Source organism: Mangifera indica, chromosome 15, assembly GCF_011075055.1.
Source record: "Mangifera indica cultivar Alphonso chromosome 15, CATAS_Mindica_2.1, whole genome shotgun sequence".
NCBI classification, from domain to species: Eukaryota; Viridiplantae; Streptophyta; class Magnoliopsida; order Sapindales; family Anacardiaceae; genus Mangifera; species Mangifera indica.
In genome coordinates this window covers 297,289-320,777 of record NC_058151.1, presented here as the reverse complement: position 1 = coordinate 320,777, position 23,489 = coordinate 297,289, and the positions used below count along the sequence as shown (strand labels likewise).

The following is a 23,489-nucleotide window of genomic DNA, read 5'->3' as shown; positions in this document are numbered from 1 at the left end:
GATTTTGACTAAAGTTATTGAGAAGATAGTCTTACTAAGATTTACCGGTTTAGTAATAAGACTATCACAGATCAGAAGTTGAGCTCTGTTACCAAGATTTCTCGTAAAAAAAAAAAAAAAAGAAAACATCAGGTATAAAAACTCTCCAGTATGATGATGAACATTTTACTACAATGTAGTAAATAATTAAGTTTCTTAGCAATGTAAATTAATTAAATTATATTACACTACGTATAAGATTAGTCCATATTGCAGTGACAGAGGTTTAATATTTCTTTCTGGTGGAGAAAAATGAGGGCGGAGAAAATATGAGGGTGCCTGCCACTATCTTTATTGGTTCCAGAGAAAATTTGATGACTGCAAGTTGTCAAGAAAGCTCCATCTCTCTCCACAAACAAGCGGACACACACACTCTCACAAAGAGAGACCCCGAAGGAAAGAAAGAAAGAAGAAAAGCCAATAAAGCCTAAAGCGGTTGAAGAATATTAATACAACGCACTCCCACAAGTGCACATATCGAGGAAGCTTCTATCTTTATATCCCTAAGCTATGAACCCTCTTACCTTTAAAAACTAGATGCATATCCATTTTCATCGTTACATATGATTCTGAATTATATCTTCATTATATCTTTCTGATTCCATTATATAATTTATAATAAGCTCTTAATTCTGCATTATGCATGTATATATTCATATTGCGGTAGCTTTATATGGTCATATTTGAATTATGAGAATATTTGAGATAAATTCAAATTTATAATTGTAAAATTAAATTTAAATTTAAAAATATTGTTAAAGAGTCATTATTAGTTAATTATATAGTATCATCAATAAAATGAATGATGTTATTAGAGAAAAAGTTTGAATTGAATTAAAATTTTTTACCTAAATTTTACTTGTACCAGTTGGACACTGACCCACGCTGTGATGGTTTAATTCGGATTTAGGCCTAGCCTTGGGTTTTCTTCTCTTGTATATGATACATTTTTATAATCTAGCGAAATACACTGAAGAAGCCTCTTTTGTCTACATATGATCCCCACTTCTTTCTCTTCCTCTCGTACTCCCTTCTCTAATTAGAAAAATATTAGTCAGATTAGATTGTTACTGTAACATGCATGCCATTTATTTTATTTTTTAGTTTTGTTGCCTAGCTCTCTCTTTTTTCAAAGAACAATGACAAAAAACAAAAGATGCATGCATGAAATGATCGATTGACAAACAAAGCTCTATCTATCTACCTACATTATCTTGTTTTTCATTCGATTTCTCCGTTAATCATTCCTTGTATACATGCTTTATTAGGTGTGGATACGATTTGAGTTGGTTTGAATTTGGATTAATGTTCAACTTAAATGGATCTAATTCACGCACAAGATTTAACTCGTCTAGTTTGGTTGAAGATCGATGTCTCATTGACATTTCTTTTTCTTCTTCCTCTTTGATGATTATTTTTCTCAATAATTTTTCTTCTAATGATTATTTTTCTTCTCTAATGATGCTAAACAGCCACTTTAAGCAAGTTAAGCTTAATTTCGAATTGATTGTCTTGAATTCAATTAAATTTGAGTTATCCTTTGTTTGAGGTTGGTTCAACTTGAATCCATCACATGCTTAGTTTACTGTTTCAATCTTGATACTTAATTAATGTTCTTTGAGCAAAAATTAGGTATTACAAAAAGGGAAATTCTGTAATTATTATCATTTATCATAGTAACAATACTAAAATATTGTCAGGTAAATGTGACATTATATAAGTCAGTTATATAAGCAGGCTGACAAGTTCCAGCTTTAGCCCATTCTTGATAGGCCTTATCATTAGGGATCGCCGCTTGATTACTGGCCCAAGAATTCGAAAGCAGTATCCAGGGGACAAACAATTATTTTAGGGTTGGATTTGATTCAAGCTAATATGAGCTTGAATTTAAATTTGGACTGAATGATTTAAATTCGGATCAATAATTAGACTTGTTTTCATAAATTAAACTGAGTTTAAACTTATTCAAATTTTCAAGCTTAAACAAAATTTAAGTATCAGTTTGTTGATCTCAAACTACCTCTTTTGATTTGTGCCAATCTCAAGCTAGATATTATTTATGTTCAGCCCAGATTGAATACAACACTACCTCCTTTTTGTAATATTTTTTAAGAAAATTTTGATGTTAGAATCCAAAGACTTTGTGGGGCTAGTAATTTTAGTCATGGTGATGGACATGTAAAAGGTTTATACGCAAAATTGATTGCATAGTAATTAAATGATCTTAAAATATAACATATAAATGATAGATTTTATAGTAGAAGACTATTGGCAAGAAGGTCATATCTATTAAACGTGTTCACAAAAAGCATTGAATTGCGAAGAGAACTGAGGTAATATGATGACATATAGAAGATTTGGTGGTATAATTAACAAATTAATAAGATTGTTCTCATAAAATAGGGCTTTGTGTTCCTTCATTTCTATTAAGGGTTTATTTGAGTTAAGTTGAGCTTAATTAAGGTTTGCTTGAATGCGACTCAAATCCAAAACTATTAGTTTGAGATTGATTTTAGCTTATTTGAGTTATCTGTTTAATATGCCAGAGAAGAAGTAAGTAGAATAGTTTAAAAAAAAAAAAAAAGATTGGTAAAAAAAATAATTATCAGACAATAAAAGAATTGCCCGATGAGGCAGATTCAATGCAGTGACACTGGTAAGGCCTTATTTTAATATGACCCGATATCATAAAGTTTATCAATTTTCAAAGATTATAAAGTTTAGTAAGTGTTTCAATTTGCAACTCAAACATTAAAAGAAAACATGGTTACATAAATCTACAATTTCTTTTCTCATTAGAAATTTAGTAAGAACAAGTAAATAGATCGATAAATCCATTATTTTGAACCAAGCCCGAATGCCATTCTCTTATAATGACTGTAAACCAACTACATGTTACACTAGCAAAATATTAATACACCATAAACCCTCCAATATTTTTGAAATTAGAATCCCAAAAACCCAAAAGAAAGTTAATTAATATTAATAACCAAGAAATTTCAATTTTCATTATCAAGGAGATCAGCCGGCGGTATGAAATGATCCATAGAAAGCCCTGGCACATTGAATACAACATCATCAATTCGCCAAATTTCTTCCATTCTTGTTCTACTATGTTGCATCGACAACTCTCCGAACCGGAATACTGTGGCGATCGACCGCCCTTGATGGGCAATTAGTACGCCGTCTATGTCTCGATAGTCACCTATACTACTACCAATGGTAGTCTCCCAATAAATAATATCCCCATTTTTATCCGGGGTAGAAACCCTAGTGAGGTGCGAGTCCTCGAGGTATATTAATAGGCCACTCCTTTGGCAAAAATAGCCGTATAGTACGTGCCTAATCACCTCGGCTGGACCCTCACTTCTTTCTACCACGGCTTCACGATCGGCTGCCACTTTCAATACGAAGCATTCATCATCTCCTATTCGTTTCTCTCCTAAGCATTGTGCTTTTGCAAATAAGCTGGCTGTGGTCTTTGGATCCAGCCCCTGATCGAACCAATTGATTATGAAGACAATAAAGAAATGGGAAACTTCAAATTAACAAAAGATGAAAGATGGGGATCAAGTCCGCCGAGATATTTTACTTTAAAGATGTGAAACATGAAAGCCAAGAAAAGTGAGGGCAATAATGCAATAAACTCAACACTAAAGTGAAAAAACAAAATAGAAAAAAAGAAAAAGCAATCAAAGGATAAGCTCCAATCCCAAGAAGATTCGTAAGATTGTATGAATGTGATCACAGATGACATCAGAAAGAAAATCACGTGGAATGAAACCCTACTTCAGTGAGCAATCAGTTGCATTTGTTGAAAATAGAAATATATTTGTGCTGGGTAAAGCATGGGACAATTTCTCTTTCATTGTCAGCAAGTTCTTGGGATTCGGATTGTGAATTTGTTCATCTATCTGATTTCTATCTTTGTTTCGCACTAAAGTTATTTGAATATTTGGGTTGCCCTTTGCTTCTTTATTGAGATAACACAAATTATGCCTTTACTTGCTTAAAGTTTTCGACTCTATCTCCTTCTCATTCTCCCATTATTACATAAATAAATATAGTTCTCTATGTACTTTAATCAATGTTTGAGCTCTTTATTGTATGATTAAGGTTTTAGTTTTTTGATGGTACCTGGATTATGCGACGTAGGGGGCGTTGGGGGCCCTTGGCTGCATGAGTTCCAAGCCAAGAGGTGTGTCGCCAGACAGTTTTAGCGTCGCTACCGGCGATGACTTTGTTGGCTCCGGCGACCAGCTCAAGAGACCACATGCCTGGTGACATTTTCCAAAGAACGAAGCACCCACTTTCCCCACTTCTTGTTCCCAAGCATTTCACATTCTTTCCTGAAGAAATCTCTGTTTCACAACAAATCATTTTCACTGTTCCTGTTGCATACATGTTTTTGGCACACTTTTGTAGCTTTAAGCATCCCGTTGCTGCCAAATATTGTTGTATGATGTAATGTGCACTCGAAGTTTCCTGTAAAAGGGTACCAAACAAAGTCAGGATAACGAAAACAGAAGCTAGCAAGTTATAATTAACTAATTATAGAACTGCAAACTTACAATGGGGATGTCCTTGATATGAATGTGATGAGTTGGGTGATTCACAATAGGAATAGGGGCTAAAGGACAGCCCAAAACACCAAGCAAAAGCCTTAAATCTTGGCGTTTAGGAGGAATATTAGTACTACATAGTGACATCGAAAGATTATTGTTATTGTTGGCTGATGAAATGCCTTTCTGCATGCGAAACCATTCTCGAATGACTTCCCAAGAGCTTTCTTTCTTATTTGCTTCTTCTTGCATTTCAGGGTCGGGACCTTCCCACAATGGCGTTAAAGTTTGTACTGTGCACCATCTTTGCTGCTGCTGCTGCTGGTGCTGCTTCCTCCGAGCTCTAGAACCCATGATTAATGAATGGAATGAGAGAAGAGAAGGTGGAATATATGTGAGTATGAAGAAGGGGCAAAGAAGAGAGTAAGAGCTTGGCTAACTTAGAAGAGAAAGAGAGATCGAGAAGACAAAAGGGACAGCTTATCTGTCCAACGGCAGAGAATGGTAATATATAATAGAGTCTCGCATGGTGGGCTGTCCATTGCTTTATTTATTCTTCTTTTACTTTTTTAGACTCCTCTCTCTTGTCGTTATGTTTTTAATTCTATTCTCACTCTCCATTTGCATTATCTTTGTTTATCATCTTTCTTATCTTACCATTAACATTTCTTAATTATGATAATTTTTTTTTAATAATAAGATAGTATTACACACCTCCCAACTTAAACCCTGATTATTTCATACATAATAATACTTCATACAATATCAATGAATACCAAAAAATATATAAATAATATAATATTTAATTAAATAATTTTAAATTAAAAATAAAATAATATTTATTATTTATATAAATTATTAATAAATATAGTACCATATTATAAAATTTATCATATTATATAATAATGATTCATTCATTAATAATAATATTAATGTAAAGAGAGTTAATTATCCTATATAATAATATTTCATACATTAAAAATGAAAATAAATATAAATATAAATGTTAACATATCATCATATTATTGAATAATTTTAAATTAAAAATAAAATAATACTTCATTAAATGATAATATATAAATATTTATACATTTGTATGTATTGATCGTTAAAGAATGTAATTTTATTTTAATTTCAATAATGAAATGCATCAACAATAAACTTTTACGACAATATGAAATACTATATTATGATTCAAAGATTGACCTTTTGGATAAGATAAAGTTTATCTTAATGATACAATTAAGTATATGATAAGTGTAATTACTAGTGAAATGTAATTTATGGTCTAATTAAGGTTAATATATATAACAATATTTTGTTGGGTAATATTCTATAAGTGAGGCTGCATCTAAGTCTATGCATGGTCACTTGTAATTAAAATTAAATGGTACATTATTAAATCATTTATTAACTTGGGAATCCTAAGTACTAGTTAATCCTAGTATGATAGTTTGACCTTGGTTCTTATCTCGCCCCAAGTAAAACATTTCCCAATGCAAATGGACCGACCCATTTTGTTTCTGTCTTGAATATAACAAAGGATTAAAAAAAATTATTAAGGCTAATTTATTAGGCAAATCATGATCTAATAAGCTAGTAATTAATCAATGGCCAAACGACTATTTCCCACCCAAGGTTTGATGTATTCTCAAAAGTCCCCCCTTTAACTATAGAAACACCAAATACCCACTCATGGCCGGTTAGATTTAACCAAACCCTAACGCCTGAAAATTTTATCTCCTTTTGGCCCCCTAAACTTTAAAAACTGAAAATTTACCCCTGCCTAAGTTTTAAAAAATTGCAGTTTCACCCTAGGGTTTGGTTTTGAAATCTCCGGCGACCTCTTCGGCTCTGTTTCCGACGGCCGCTCCCTCCTGAAGCAACCTCTCCTTCCGACGATCTCTTTCCTCCCATTTGGAGGTCCGATCGACGTCCGGAGACATCGTGGGAGACGAAGAACTTCGTCGGGAAGACGAAGTTCTTCGTCTTTCCAGAGGTCTTCTTCTAGGAAGACGATCGTCTTTCCAGACGAAGACGACGGCGTCTGGGAAGACGAAAAACTTCGTCTTCCTGACGAAGTTCTTCGTCTCCCACGACATCTCCGGGTGCCGATCAGACCTCCAAATGGGAGGAAAGAGATCGCCGGAAGGAGAGGTTGCTTCGGGAGGGAGTAGCCGTCGGCAACGGAGCCGGAGAGGTCGCCGGAGATTTTAGGGTGAAATTGTAATTTTTTAAAACTTAGGCGGGGGGAAAATTTCAGTTTTTAAAGTTTAGGGGGGCAAAATTAGATTCTATTTTAGTTTATTTTTAATATTATAGCAAAAATGATGATTTTACCCCTACCACCTTTAGGATTTGGTTAAATCTAACCGGCCATGGGTGGGTGTTTGGTGTTTCCAAAGTTAAAGGGGGGATTTTTCAACCTTGGGTGGGAAATAGTCGTTTGGCCTTAATCAATTAATCAAATGTTACTCTCCACGTGGACTTCATTTTAATGAAGAGAGAGAGGGAGTGGGAGTCGGGACCCATTAGGAGGTGAGCCGGCAGTTGGGTCAAATGGGAAAGTGGCAAAGATGTTGGAGGCCCGGCAGGTGATTTGGTGGAGGGTCGGACAGGATAGGACAGGATTTAGAGAATGGATAACGTGTTCTCGCTTGAATATATAAATACATATATATTTATATATAATAATATTATTTTATTTTAAATTTAAAATTATTTAATAATATATATTATTTATATTCTTAAAATAAATAAATATATATATATATTTTTTGTTTAGAGAAGTGATGGTATTGTATTGTACTGTAATGTACAGTCTGGGTGATCTTTGAAGCTAGCCTGCTGTTCTGCTTTAATTGGTGAAGGTTGAGGTGTGGTCTTATGTTACTTTTGTTTGGAAAACAAATACGCTACACCATCGTTTTGGAGGCTCCACCACCACCATATCGTCTATTTTTGGGTGATTTTTGTTTTTTGGTAATTAATTTTTGGATGATGTTACCACGCAAATGATGGCCCTAAAATTATATATATTTATACTAAATATCAATTTAAGTATTAATAATTAAATATTATTATATAATTAAATAATATTTAATTACATAATAACATATTATAATACTCATTATAAATACATATAACATTATTTTCAAATAAAAAGTTATTATGTATATGCTAACATATATGAAGTATTATTTTAGTACATGTCAGAGGCTTATGCTTTTGCTATTAGCTCTATGTTATATGATTGATAGAGCTAATAAGATTGACCTACTACTCTCTTTTAATATTCTTATTAATCGAGGGTGTATTTGATATAAGCTGGTTGAGCTTGAATCATTGTTCAATTCGAATAAGCCAAATTTAAATTGAAAAAATTTCAATTTGAACTTGATTTGGCTTGAACATTGAGTGTGATCAAATCGATTCGAACCAAATAGAATATTGGTTTGTTAGCATAGGGGTGGAGCTCAAGCTACCAAGTTTCTTAGCTTAAGCTAAAGATAAGATTTATAGAGTTGAACTCATCTCAAAAAATTATTTTTTAACTCTTGAATTTTTAACAATTATTTAAAACTTAAAACTTATATATTTATTAATTACTCTGATATTAAAAGTTAGGAAAAAAGATTTTAGAGATTTATTGATATTTTTTTTAGTCGAGCTTTGAATTCGCGAGTTTAGCAAGCTAAAACAACAAATTTGAGCTTGACTAGACATCAATCAAGTTAATAGTTACTCGACTCAGTTTGCATCCCTAGCTTGAACCCCTTTGTAATGTCAACATAGTTGCACTGAAACTCGTCTCATCAAATATTTTTATTATTCTTTTTAATTTATCTTCTTCTCTTAGGATTTTTTTTTCCTCTTATAATTTGAATGATTTGAACTCGATCTCAAGCTAATCATGGTAAATTCTAGTAGAACTTAAGATGAATTTTATTCAAATTTAATTTGATTTGAATTTACCTTTACTTTTAAATTAGGACAAATGAAAATGAAGTCAACTGAAAAATAAACTTCCCTTCAAGACGTTCTATTTATATATAAATGTGACACTACACCTTGTGTCACAAATTGCATTATTTCGATGTGGTATAAAATTGTCTTTCTCTCGAAAAGAAGATTACTTCAAAGTTGATGCAGCAAAAGTAGTGGTCAAAGGCATATAAATCCATTAAATTAATTTGGTAAAAACCAAGAAAGTAACAAAGTTAAACTGGATCGATCAAGACTTTTGGTTGCCCTAGATCTTCTTTTTAAAATTTACCATATATTTATCCTTTTGATGCATCAAGGACACAGATTCTTATACAATCATTACATAATTAATTTCCGAGGAAACCTCCCCGCACACTGAACAATGAAATTTTGTCTCTTTCTTAAAGTACATGATCCAATTTATTAGAGTTACATACAGTCTGAACTGAATCGAATTTGATTGTCTGTCTTTTTACTTAATTTGGATTGAAGAATTTTTAGTTTGAATTTGAATCAAAATTGATGTCTCAGTTGACGTTGCCACATTAAAGACCATCTAGCAAATGAATTTTCTCTTTTCGTTAATTTTTCTGCATTCAAATTATTATTCTTGTTTTCTAGTGAATCTTCCGCCCCCAGTCTTTCCGAAAACAACTCGGCTGACTGAGGTGGTTGAAACATGCTTGGATGATTTTGGGTGGACAGGAGCCAGTTAATGCAAATCCTTCTTTTATCAACATTTCTTAGCGTCTACACGGATGCAGAGCCAACATGGCAGTGCACGAAAAGTTCTACATGCAAATCAAATTCCAACATCTGTAATCTTCCCAGTAGCACATGGACTTGGGATGGCCCTTTTTACACGACAATCGTATCAGCATAGAGCCTGGTATGTGCTAGTTCAATTTTCACTAGCTCTCCTTCATCATGCTTCTTTATGGGTCGTAAGAAATTGCTTTTTCCTTTCATGTTTTGCCATGTCTATGACTGCTTTTGATGGAGAAGACAAGAAGAACATGGCAAGGCCCAGTAGGAATCGTTGGATTTTCTTTGTTTAGTTTTGGAACATTAACCTTACCAGCAATTGCTTACATAGACAAACATTCTTCCTGGAAAATCCTTTATGTTTGAACTTCAAATCCAGGAAGCTTGTACTGTATGATAGTCTTTCCCTTTATTGGTGAATCTCCTCGAGGGCATTTCGTCCATGGAAAATTTGCAGCATCATGTGGAAGATTCATTAACTCCTCTGTTCTCCGAAACCAAGGTAACACAATTTAACTCCCTGGACGAGATGACAGAGCAAGGTTTGAGAGGTTTTGGGTGTAGCCAGTCGATACAAGTCCTTCTTGATCATTGTTGTTGGCAAATTGCGCCTGTGCTTAACTGTTTACAAGAATACAGTGCCTATACATTCGTACGTATCATTCTCTTTCGCTCTCTGTTCATTTAGAGATCAAGAGAAACTTCTGCGCCGTGAAAAGTATAAAATCCATTCAATTATGTACTAGATTTTCACCGCGATTTTATTAGAGTTCAGAGACGCATTGTGAAGCACTCCATTAATTGATCGTTGATCCAGAAGCACTGGATTTGTGGTCTTTCCAATAGCGAATGGGCTTGGAATGGTCCTTCGTACAACACAATCGTATCAGCGTGGAGAGCCTGTAATGGTTTGCCTCTTGGGTGGACTTTTTCTCGACACACATGGTGACTTATCGTAAGAAATTTCTTTTTCTTTCATGCCTTGCCATGTCTATAACTGCTTTTATAACTATCTTCTACACATATTTATGGATATACTCAAGCTTAAGATTGGTCTGCGGGTTACATAAATAGAGATTCTTCCTGGAATTCCTTTACGTTTGGACTTCAATTCCAGGAATCTGGTACTGGGTAATAGTGTTTCCTTTTGTCAGCGAATCTCCTATATGGCTTTTCTTCCAGGGACACGAAGGTGAGGCCGTGGAAGTACTAGTAAAAATTTCATCTCATCATCAATTAATTTTGATAGCTTAAAAACTTGAATTTGTCCAACATGGCCTGACAAGTGGTGTCATAGCTTAGGGATTAAACAATTTCATCCAAGTTCATAGTACGTCCATTTCAAGCTTCAGTATGGTAAAATCCATCCTCAGGCTCAGACGAGGAGGGGTCCCCGTAGGGCTGGTTGAGGGGAGATTGTTGGGTTTGGTTATGGGAAGTGAAAATCCCACTTATGCCTCCTAAGGAAGAATTACATAATTAAGTTCAATTTTTCCTCTTTGTGAAGCAAATGTTCAAGAGAAAATGGGCTTTACGAAGGTTATTGTTGGTTATGGGTGGTGCTGCTTTTGGCATAGGATTAAATTACTATGCCATACTGTTGGGCGTGGGAATATCAATTGTTGGTTACGAAGGTTATTAAAACCTGATAATCAATTGAACAAACTATAACACACATGAACAAATATTACATCAATAAAACATAAAAATTGTTTGATATATATAAATATTATACATCGATTAAAATTGTTACAATAGAACTAAATAGATAACTTATGAAATTTTAAATCATCAAATCGTATTTGGGGTTCTAAATTCCCAAACTAAAGCAATCTCTCTATAGCGGGCCAAACTATTTTGACGCTACGGGGACCATTAGTCAGGTTGAAGCTGCCGATGACGTGTGAAGAAATCGGGCCGAAACAGTGGCATGCGGCGGGCTGGACTGATGAGCGCGCAGATGGGTTGTGCGCTTCTGGTTGGCCGGTGCGTCTAAGTGGGAATTGTGCGTGGGCTGGAGTTGTCCGCGCTGCTGGGCTCCTCTAAACTTGTCTTTTTCCTCTCTTTTCGCTGCCACTTTCTTACCTTTTCATAAAGTTGCCACTTATTTTCTTTTGAAAGTAGATTTCCGCCGCCATCCCCAACCTTGTGCAAGGATGGTCGAACTGATCCATAAGCAAAATGGACAAAACAAACCATTACAATCAAATCAATACACAACAAAACCACGATCAACAGAACACCCATACAATAATAGCACAACAATTATAACTTTTTTTTTTAAATCAAAAGGGATATTAAATTTTTTATTTTTTTAACTGTGTATACATATATATTATTCATCTCAAACTTTAAATAAAAGTATCACAACAATAATATATTTTTTAAAAATACATCTATCGATAAAATTCATATAGAAAGAAAAAAATATTTCTCTTTTTTTCTTAACCTTCCAACAAGGGAAGGACTCTTGCAATATAAAAAAAAAAAATTCTTTCATAAAAAAGATATATGTAATTGAATAATAAAACTTATGAGAGAAAATCATTATAAAAGATTCAATTTAAACATAAGGAAAAGAGAGACAAAAATTATCAAATTTCTTTAGAGAATTTATATGTAAAATATAATATTGTTGTGATTTTATGTTGTTAGATTGTTTAATGTTGTGATTTCATATTCTTGTATTATTTAATGTGGTTATAATATTGTATTGATGGTTAAAAAAACAAAAAATCAATTCTAGATAAAAACCAGACGAAGAACAAGTTGGCGGAAAGCTAGGGTTGGTGTTGTCGCCAACCTGTTCTTCGTCTGGTTTTTATCCAGAACTGAATTTTTGTATTTTTTACCATTAATAAAACATTAAACAATATTATAATAATATTAAACAATACAACAATATGAAATCACAACATTAAACAATATAAACAACATGAAATCACAACAAAATTATATTTCACATGAAGTCATAAATATAAATTTACTTTACATTATTTGATTTTCAATTGTTAAAAAAGAAAACACAAAATATAAGGGTTTGAATCAAGACCGATTTGAATTTGGATAATTTTATTATGAAATCTTTGCAAGAAATATGAATTCTCTAAAAAAATTTAATAATTTTCATATCTTCCTCCCTTGTGTTTATATGAATTCTTTATAATGGGTAACGATTCCTTTCTCTAAATTTCTTTTACAGATTTTACTGTTCAATCATATATGCTTGCTTTAATTATTTTTAGAGTTAGAGAGATTTCTTTACTAGAAAGATGATGAAAAATAGAGAATCTCTCTGTATAAATAATGTTAATGGAAGCATTTTTAAAAAATAAATTATTATTATAATATTTTTATTATGTGAATGAGTTACATGGCATATAGTGGTATATATGTATATATTGTTAAAAAAAAAAAAAGGGCTAAAATATTCAGTATCCCATATCAAAATCAAACAATCAACATATCTAGCCATCCAGTACAAAACTATTTATTATATTGACTAGACATTGATCACTAAATAATTAGGGAAGCATTGAGCTTCCTTTCCTCTTCTTCCATGGTGTCGCAGATTGTTTTGCCTCTTGTCTCAGGTAAACCAACCACAAACAGTCCACAAAGTCCTATCGACAAGGCAAATATCCCATACGAAACAGTCGCATTTCTTCTTCCAGCTGCAACCACCACTGGACTGAACACACCACCCAGCACCACAGCTTGCCTCACCAGTGAAATGGCCGAGTTTCGAACACAAGTGGGGAACAACTCTATGGCGAATATCAACAAGATGTTGAATGCAGTACAGGCACTGAAGAAAGACACAAGCTCTAACCAGAGCTGCAATGTCGTCTGCGACTTACCCAGTACAGCGCACATTGCATTACAAATCCAGCTCAAGATTGTGAAAGCCAGCAAGGAAACTTTTCTGTCCACCTTTCCCACAATCAAGAATGTGACCAGTGCTGCAGGTAGCTCAGATAAGGCATTAAGGGCGACGCTTAAGTACAGGTTGAATGATAAATTTCCAAGGCTTAATGGCATGCCATAATACACCATTCCAATGCCAAGACTTGATGTCATGGTTGTTAATAACCTTCGAAGACACCAACTTTTTTTCAAAAGAATTTTGATAGTTGTGAGAGCATCATTTTGAGTTTCTTGTTCTACAGAAATGTTGGAAAAGCTCAATGTAATTGTACAGTTTTTAGGTGATGAAATGCTGTTTAGAATCGACACGGCTTCTTGTTTATGGCCTCGCACGAAAAGCCATCTGGGAGATTCATGAACAAACAAGCGAAACAACAGGCTATAGAAAATGGTAGGAATCGAAGTCCATAGATAGAGACTTCTCCATGATGAGCCTTCATTTATATAAGCTATTGCTGGTAAAGATAAAAACCCTAGAGTGAAACAAAGGAATCCAAGAGTCCCTACCTGGCCTCGCCATCGTTTTCCAACTAGCTCAGTTGATAAAACTAGTGCTGATGTTCCAATCGACGCACGGCCAATTCCACAGGCAAATCTCCAAGCTGAGTATATCCATATATTGGCAGAGGAAGCGGTGAGTAGAGCTGACACAGACATAGCTAAACATGAGAGGAAGATCATGTTTTTGCGACCCAATGAGGAGTCAGCCATTGAGGTTAGAAGAAGTCCTCCCACAAGACAACCCATGAAGAAAGAAGAAGCTGGCAGTCCTCTGACAAGTGAATTAGCACACTCAAGGCCCCATTCAGATACAATTGATGAGTTTGGAGGCAAATCCCATGACCACGAAAACTTCGGAAATTTGCAAATGTTGGAAGAAGAGTTACAGGAGTCGTTTACGCAATGCCATTTTGGCTCCACATCGGTGAAGACGCTGATGAATGTTTGTTGAGCATCGAACGTCCAAGCAAGTGAAACAAACAAGGCTTGGAGAAACTGGGCCCATCCAAATTCTCCTATACGCTCTTCTATTGCTTCATCCAGAGAAGGTGGACGTTTCGACTCTATAGAATTGGAACGCGACAGAAAAGGAGTTGAATCAGCCATTGAAGCTATTACAACTTTCTCTCCATTTTCTTCTTCTATATATCTGGCTCCATTGGAATTTATCTGACTCAGCTCGGAATCAGCTCTGACTAATACACATGATACATTTGATAAAGAAATTATTGGAAAGATATAATCTATGGTAATTGGTAGAAAATGTCATACAAGAAGGAAAGGATATATTCTATATTTGTAATTTGTAAATATTGGAGACGGGCAGGACTGTGATTTGGTGTTGATTTGGAATAACGTGTGCTCTTTGCCAGCAGATGATGTGGAGTCTAAGGTTGGATCTAAGTTAAAATAAGTTTGAATATGAATTGAGTTAAATTTAATTCAAATTTTAAATAATCAATTCGAATTTAAACTAGTTCTAATTAGTTGAAAATATCATTAGAGATTGTTGGTGGGATATATAATATCACCGTTGAGATAAATATATAATCAAAAAAATAAATAATATTAATAAAGAAATACATAAACTAAATTATTAAGTTGAAACTTTAATTTTTTTAAAAATAATTTGTTTGAATTTAAATTTATATTTGTTTAAGTTAATTAAAAATATTATTTAAAATTATTAATAAAATAATAATATTATCAATCAGATAAATAATATTATTCATAAAATAAATGATATTAATAAATTGAGATTTTAGTTAAATTATGAAATTAAAACTTCAAATTTTTTAATTGTATCCAAACCAAATTAATCTGAATTAATTGAAGCCTCCTCTCACATGCTTCCACTGAGCAAGGACAAATTGAATTAATAAACTCTGCAATCCAGATTATTAATTATGTGGGTAGTGCCTTAGTACATTACGGCTCTCCAATCTTTGGTTAATTTGTTTTATTCAATAAATTGAGATTCCCAGTTGTCTACTTGCCCATGGTGGTCTTGCTATCAGTTCCTATCAAGGTCTCTTTCAATGTAATAAATGCGCCGCCAAGGAAGATGACAAATCCTGTAGTGCTATAGTTGGAAGATCATTATGAAGGTATATCATAGAATAATTCAATTCAGTAAAAGGGAATGCATCAGTCCTGTAGCATTACGGTATCACCTAACTCCACTTGAAAGGTTGATCATGATCAAAATGGTTTTCTTTTTATTTATTTATTCTAATTTATTTTTAATATAATCTCAAAAGATACCGATCAATCAAGCATACATGGGGTGGTATGTCTAATCTCAATCATTTCTTTTATGAAGAAGCCTTCAAAACGCCATCAGTGTGATGTCACAGTTTTAAGTGTCATTTCGATTGGCGGTCTTCAATTATGTTCCTTGTCTTTTGTGTGTTATTCTCAATTCCAGGGTCTTCTAAATACAAACTCAAATCGAATTTAATCTAACGCCTAAATCAAATCTACTCATAAGGACAAATATATATACATACAGACACACACACAGAGACAGACGGAGCCTTTGAATTTCCATTGCGGTTGCTTTCATTAGTTGGCTCCAGCCTATCTCTTGATGGGCAATGCAAAAAATTGAAAAGCACATATATACACAGTGTAGACGACAAATCATATATGTTAATTAAATTCTACATTCATGGACCATCATCATTACAAGCCTGAAATTCCAACTGCTGAAAAAAAACAAATCAGTGAGTTGATCTCAGCTCTGTGTTTTGTATTAATTTGTGTGCTCCTATCACCAAGACTCAATATTCACTAATCAATCCATGAAATGAATTTACTAACATGTTTTGCTTTCTTATGTTAGGATTCAAACAATAAGATGTATGATTTGGAACTCATATAAAATTATAATTCAATCAGACCAAATTGAGTATTGGTTAATTCAAACTTGATTTGATTATTTTAGGAAGAGTTTGGACTCATGATATAGTGAGATTTTGACTCAAGTTTGAGCTTAAGATATGTTTATTCAACTTGAACTTGATTAATAAAATTACATTGAAATACCATAATTTTAAAATTATTACTTAACCTTATAATAAATAAATAAATAAAATATATATATATATATATATATATATATATATATATATATATATATATATATATATATATATATAAGATTTTAAAAGTACAAATATAAAATATAAAATTTGTTAAAATTTATTGATATTTTACTCAAATTAAATTGTGAGATTACAAATTCATTGAGTCAACCATACTTAGACTTGAGTTTGGCACAAAATTCCAACTTGAATGGTTTGAACTTGGGTATAACTCAATATTAGTAGAGTTTAATCTAAGTTATTCACTCATTTGAAAAAAAAATTAGTTTTCCAAACTTGAATTAGGGAAACTTGGTTTTGTCAAACTATGGGTGGGACATAATCGTTTGGCTAAATTTATTTTAGTAAAACTTTTTTGTCTTGTTAACTTGAATATCACATGCTACGATAGTTAACAATGTCATGCCTTCCTAATTGTCCGACCAAAACATCTCTAGATCTCAACAGACGTCCAAGCATCATTAAAATGAACACGCGGCAATCAATTAATTAATTAATTAAGGCATCTCTTTCAACCTCATATACCATGCAACAATGATCTTATCCGTATTGTCAAAATTTAATTTAGTAAACATTTTGTCTTGTTAATTTAAATATCACATGCTACGCACGGACGATAATTAACGAGTAACAAGATCTGAAAGGCATCATTGAGATGAACGAGCCAGCTCCTACAAGTTCTTCTTGTATCAGTTGCCTGGATTTTGCTGCTTAACAAACATTTGTAAGGGTTTACTGATGCTGAGACAACATGGCGCTGTACTCAGCTTAGGGGCGAGTTTTGCAACCCATAACTCACCAACATTTGTCAACTTCCAAGGAATTCTTGGTCTTGGGATTTGCCTTTACAGACTTTAGTCATATCAGAATGGGATGTTGATCCAGGTCAAGTATAGCTGTCAAAGGGCTACCAGCTTCGTCTTTCTTCATGGGTTGCCTTTCGAGTGGATTTATACTCGTTACAAGAGATACAACACTTTCAGATACAATGGATGAAGAAGAATCCATAGTGAGATGAGAGAGCTCTATCTAGATCCACAATTTTTTGCTGTGTTTTTTTCCTTTATCGGTTTCCTAATTGAAGTACTGTATGGAATGGATGTAATGTAATTGTCGATTACGTATCTAGCCAGGAATGAGGAACCCAATTGTCACGCGCAACCTACGTGGCTCCAATATCTTTTGATTTGCCTTTTTTTTCGTTCTGTAAATTATCCATAATGAATCGAATAAAAAAATTGGTTCATATAATGGTTGAAGAATATAACAAAACTGCGTTTTTAGTTGGTTGCTCATTTATCTATTTTTTAAAATCGATATATCCAACCAAATTGATTTTCAAAAAATAACCAAAAAAAAAAAAAGTATTATCCCAGTTTTTAAAAAAATATAAAAATAAAGGATGATCTTCCAAAATTCGGTTTAAAATTAGTTAAGTGACATTTAGTTTGGTTTGAATTGATTAATCTCTAAATTAGTTAATTTTAATTTATAATTTTCTTGGAATCAAAAATTTAATTCAGTTTAAAATAATGTCAAGTCAATTCCATTAACTAATTTTGAACACTCTTAAGACCTAGAGCAAATAAAAATTCGTGTATGCATTAAGTCTTGAGTAATTAAATGGAGCCTCATTGATTTATAGATGCTAAGTTTCCAAATCAATATATTGGAATATATAATTTGAGAAAAAAATAAAAAGGCTATATATTCTAATGAGTATCTAAGTAAGATTAGCGAAATTGGAGCCCAAATATATTAAAGTTTATATCCTAAAACAATAAAAATACATGTGTCTATTTTACGTAATATTTTATTTTTAATTTAAAATTATTTAATTATGTGATAATATATAAATATAAACACATTTGTATACACATAGTATTATTTATTCTTATAAAAAAAATACTGAGATTTCTAACATGACGTTAAAACTGCAAGGTCTAGTAGCCACTACTCTAAAACTCGTTTGAAGGTAGTGAACTAAGTTCAAAAAAATTAAGAGTCTTGGGTTAAAAACCCAAGTGTACTCATAAACTAGTCAAGAAAAAACTGCACCCTAACTCGAATTGAATTAAAAAGAGTTAATCCTAAATGTAGGGTAGTTATCATTGTAATATTTATTTTATATAAACTGAACAAAATAAATTAATTCTAAATTCATAGGAATTACATATATGTTAAAAAGTACAAAATTAAATGTTTTGGGTTGTAAGAATACCTGGATTACTACACAATTAATTTATACAACTATTGAGATTACTTATTGAGATTACCTCTTAACTTGAGTTAGTCTTTTACTTTAAAAATCTCTTTGAATAACAACTTTCAATAAGTAAACCATGTTGCATTAGGTTTTGAATTAAATACCTAACCGATATATATAATAGATTAATTGATCCTTTATTACGGTTCAATAAATTTCAAGACCCATACTTATATTGTTTATTAAGATCATAACCTTTAAATGTATTAACTTAACTTTATTGATCATTTAATTTTATTTGTAAATTGATATTAAACTGTTTAATTACTCAATCGTATTTAATCAAAATATAGTCAATATTAGCACACATAAACAAAAAATCTCTAACAATCCTATTTATAATGAGTTTTATCTAGTAGTTCAGATATACTGAGCTGAAATGTTGGTATAATGAAGGCCTATATAATGCAACAGTTATTCAAGTTAGTACGACAAAATAGTAAATACACAAATAATTTGTTATACTAATACTTTGATTAGTAAAAAAATTATAAAAAAAAAATTGGATTCCAGGAATAAAACACATAGTTTTATTAGAATTATTTCAATAAAAAAATCTAATTCATGTCACACATGGCACTAGTACATATGGATGGCATAAGAAGGCCATTCCAATTTTATGGCATGTGTAAAGCTTGCTTCTCCCCTTGTTTCATTTCCCAATGTATAGCCGCAATGCAATGCAACCCAGAAAACATAATTAAATTTTAAGAGCTTGTTAAACGTGAGTTTCTGAATCTAAAGCAAAGGCCAGCCGGCCCACTCTTCATCTTTGCTAATTTTCCTATTATTAATCTTTTGTACAAGTCCGGTCCATTATCAATAGCCCAATCCAGAAAATTTGTAATATTCTCGAGTAGTAGTCGACTGGTTACATATTATTAGATTCAGATACATCATTCAAAACAGTTTTGGTTTTATACTTTACAATTTAAAACATGTCTTGGCTGCTTAAGAAACTATTTAATTAGTATTGTTTGAATATCTTCAAACTATATGAACATACCCAATATTTTTCATATTTTATTTATGTGTAATTTATTTAAAAACGTTACATAATTAAAGAAAGAGATGGAGAAAATATGTTGACATACAAAATTTGAATAATTATTTTGGCATGATATAATTCACCTAAATCAATTTCATTACTCCTAAGCATCTCTTCGACAAATCCATCTGTATGCTGACCCTTTAGATTAATTTTCTTTTTCTTCTCTTCGTTAATTAGAGACTGATATATACTAATACAATAAGTAATATTATGTGTATTTATTTTAAATAAAAATAAATACATATTTATATATATTATTATATGATTAATATTATTTTATCTTTAATTTAAAATTATCAAATCACATGATAACACATATTAAATATTTATCTATTTATGTATTCAAAATGAATACATATAATTTTATTGCTAATACAATACTACTCACCTAAGGTTAAACAAGGTGTAAAATCTTTAATGTGGATCCAGAGGAATAGGTTCGATTCGACACTAATATGGGTGCACAAACTAGCGCTTTCCAATATGCACATATTGAAGTGAGACTTTAGCTTTAGATTGATGTGCTTATCTCTGTAGGACATACTAACTTTGTGGTTGGACTATGTCAAATGGGATTCATTATTTAAAAAAAAAAAAAAGAAAATTACATTCCAATAGCATCATCAAACAAAGTTAATGAGTAAAATGTGAAAACTATTAACTTAATTTATTCTTAGTTAGGTAACTCTCATACACAATGGAAAGAGACAGAGGAAGGTACCAAGAAAAAGCAAGGTCAATGTTAATTGTGAATTGGTCAAATGATGTCCATAATTTTGAATAAAATAAGGATTAGTTTGAAGTTAATTTGAAGTGTAAAGTTGATTATCCTCGACAATACTTCATTGCTACCGTTTTCTTAAGGCACAATGGTTGAAAAACTGGTATCTTATCTTTAGTTTTTCTCTAACTGGTTCATGTATTCATCTTCAAGTTTCTGAAATATATCACATCCGTTACATCACTTGTTGATATTTGCATCAAGAAATTGAAATTACTTCATCTATATATTACAGATTAAGAAGCTTTATGTATACTACTTTACATTAATTCCATGCCTGCTTAATCTTTTTGCTTAGAAAGGTGTCTGATTAGTTTTACAAGAAATTCATTTAATTGGATAAGTATGGCTCTTAATGAAGCTATAGTGATGAATTGCTGGATATCTTGCTCTTGCAACATAGAAATTAATGACCCGTCGCAGCTAGTACATACAGCTAATTGAAATGTGGAATCTTAACTGTCAAGGTAGAGGACTCAAGTATGTTTGATTTCACATTCTCTCGAATGGATTAGAATGTACACATAATGCTTTTTGCATCATCAGATTTGTCTGTGTTAAAATTGAAGGCCTTGACGGTGGGTCGCTTTTCTGGTCTCCTCAAGGTTATCGGCTTGGTGTTTGATAGGGGTGGACTCGTACTAAGCTAACTTAACTTATATTGATGTTTGATTTGATTTAAACTTAAGTTTCAATTTGATAATTTAGTTTGAATCCTCTTCGACGATATTATTTATCTTTTTGATAATATTATTTATTTTGTCTGTAATATTATTCATTCAATCGATGATATTTTTGATAACCTCTTTAATGAGTTTAAACTCAAACTTAAACTTATCATTTAAAATTTGAGTTGAACAAGAGTAAATTTATATTTGAATTGACTCAATTTGAATTTAGCTCTAGTGGTTGAACTCTGTCAAATGGGTTCTCAATATAATGTTTCATTTTTCTCATTAAACACATTTATAAGTAAAGTTAATTAGTTTGAGTGTAAACTGGACGTGGGGAATGAATGGGAACATCGCCTTCAAGAAGAGGTCCACCATGGACAACATCAGTGCTAGTCTATGAAGTGAGAGATAAACGATCGCCATTGACAATTGTGTTGTAAATTAAGATTTAATTATAATAATATATATTAAGAGAGAATTAGCAGATAATTACAGAAGATTAGCTATTGGTCCACTCTACCTATTACCCTTAAATGGGTTTATCATTAATTAAATTATCAAGAACATATATTGATACCATAATATACAAGTAACCGTATGAATTGAATAATTAATATATGGATCGTGCCTTTAACTGTCAAGGCAAACCAATAGCTAGTAGCTTCACCAACACAAATAAAATTACAGAGAGATTGGCAAGTAGACATAGTTTCCTCCTCCAGTTAACTACGGATACAACTCGTAATGATAATCGACTATCAATCAACAAAAAATACGTCATTCCAACCTACAACCCAAAGGATAAACCTCGAACAAGATATCTTTTCTTTCAAAAAGCTATAAAACAAGAGATATAAGCTAAATTCATTACAACCATAACAATCATTAGACATTAATTAAAGATATTATATTATTTGAGTATTAGTTTCCTCAATTACACTGTGGATGTAAACTATTGATTTTTATGATCGTATCATATAAAAAATATTTATTTCCTATTTATTTTAGTGTGTTAGTTATGATATTTTTATACCAAATTCGGTATAATTATCATTGGTGCAAGCTTCCACACCCACCATTAGTGTTGAATTCTCTCAGCTAATGTTAAATTTATTATTAAAAAATTATGGAGCAAAAGGATGGATAATGCAATGGGGTGTTCAAAAAGCCACTCCTTTATAAATTGTCAATTGCTTCTGCTTACTTTCTCGGTATATTGGGCAACAAATTTCTTTGCCCCTTCGTACTGGAAGCTTCTGCCGTAAATCGTGATTATTAATGGCCAGTTAAATTATTATTAACATGTTTTAATCTTACTGATTAAACTGTCGCTTTTCATGATTTAATTTGTCTTTTAATTAGTTATTTTGTTCCTAGACTTTGCTAGCTGCCGCGGACCTGCAAGCATCGAGCTATTCAATCATGTTAAAAAAAATTTTGCCGTGGATAATATTAATTATAATTTTAACATAACAAAATTGAGTAATTGCATACTTAAATGACAAATTATTAAATTAGTGTGGGTCTAAGTTGTATTGGACCTTTGATGCGTAAGTTCATTAACCTATTATATATATTAGTTATGTCCCTCTTCAAAGCTCATACAATATAGTTTTACCTTTTAAAACTGTAATTAAGAGAGGTTTTAAAATTGAAAGATCAGTCACTTTGATTCAAGTATTCTTGATAATAATTTTAGCAATATTGCGAATTCAAATTACATAACATTCTAGACAGTTGATTAAAAACCTCTAATTTAATGTTGGATTGGAGCCGAGCCAACTTGGTTTTGACTTAGTGTTTAGTTTAAAATGAGCCAAATTCATCTTGAAATAGTTTAGCTCAAGTTCAAGTCGAGCCAACTTTAATCCAGCGAGTTGTTGAAAATTCATTGACAAATTCATCTTCTCTAACAATTATTTTTCTTTTTTGGCTTTTTCTCTAATGATTTTTCTTTTTCATCTTCAATAACTTTTTTTTATCTTCTTTAATACATTCGAACAGTTTCTCCAATGGCTTCATCACTAACTCGAGCTCGAATTGGACTTTATAGATTTAAATTGAACTTAAGTGGCCAATCCCTATTCAGATTGGGATCCATCTCCACTCTAATTAATGCATACACATAGTAAGGTTACCAATGTAATTTAATTACAAGAACTTACTATAAGTTTATTAGATAACAATATTAATGTATACTTAAGAATTATAGGTGTAGATTGGGGTCCTCTACAATTCTTGCTTTTTTCGTGCCCAGCATAATATATATTATCGGATTGATAGAAGTTAAGTTTTAGTATTAATAAAACTATCGTTTGTTTTTGTCGAAA

General features: G+C 32.1%; 2 protein-coding genes across 2 annotated transcripts; both read right to left on the bottom strand.

The window, feature by feature from the left end:
• Positions 1 to 2,846: 2,846 nt before the first annotated feature.
• On the bottom strand, positions 2,847 to 5,074 carry LOC123197616. The gene is made up of 3 exons (XM_044611942.1): positions 4,611 to 5,074; positions 4,177 to 4,524; positions 2,847 to 3,533 (listed from the first exon to the last, which is right to left on the bottom strand). The coding sequence occupies exons 1-3, from the start codon at positions 4,953 to 4,955 to the stop codon at positions 3,039 to 3,041; spliced, it is 1,188 nt and encodes a 395-aa protein (XP_044467877.1). The 5' UTR covers positions 4,956 to 5,074; the 3' UTR covers positions 2,847 to 3,038.
• Positions 5,075 to 12,773: 7,699 nt separating this feature from the next.
• LOC123197257 (organic cation/carnitine transporter 3-like) lies at positions 12,774 to 14,510 on the bottom strand. The gene has a single exon (XM_044611462.1). It carries the CDS (start codon positions 14,385 to 14,387, stop codon positions 12,870 to 12,872), a length of 1,518 nt encoding a protein of 505 aa, XP_044467397.1. The 5' UTR covers positions 14,388 to 14,510; the 3' UTR covers positions 12,774 to 12,869.
• Between the last annotated feature and the right edge of the window lie 8,979 nt (positions 14,511 to 23,489).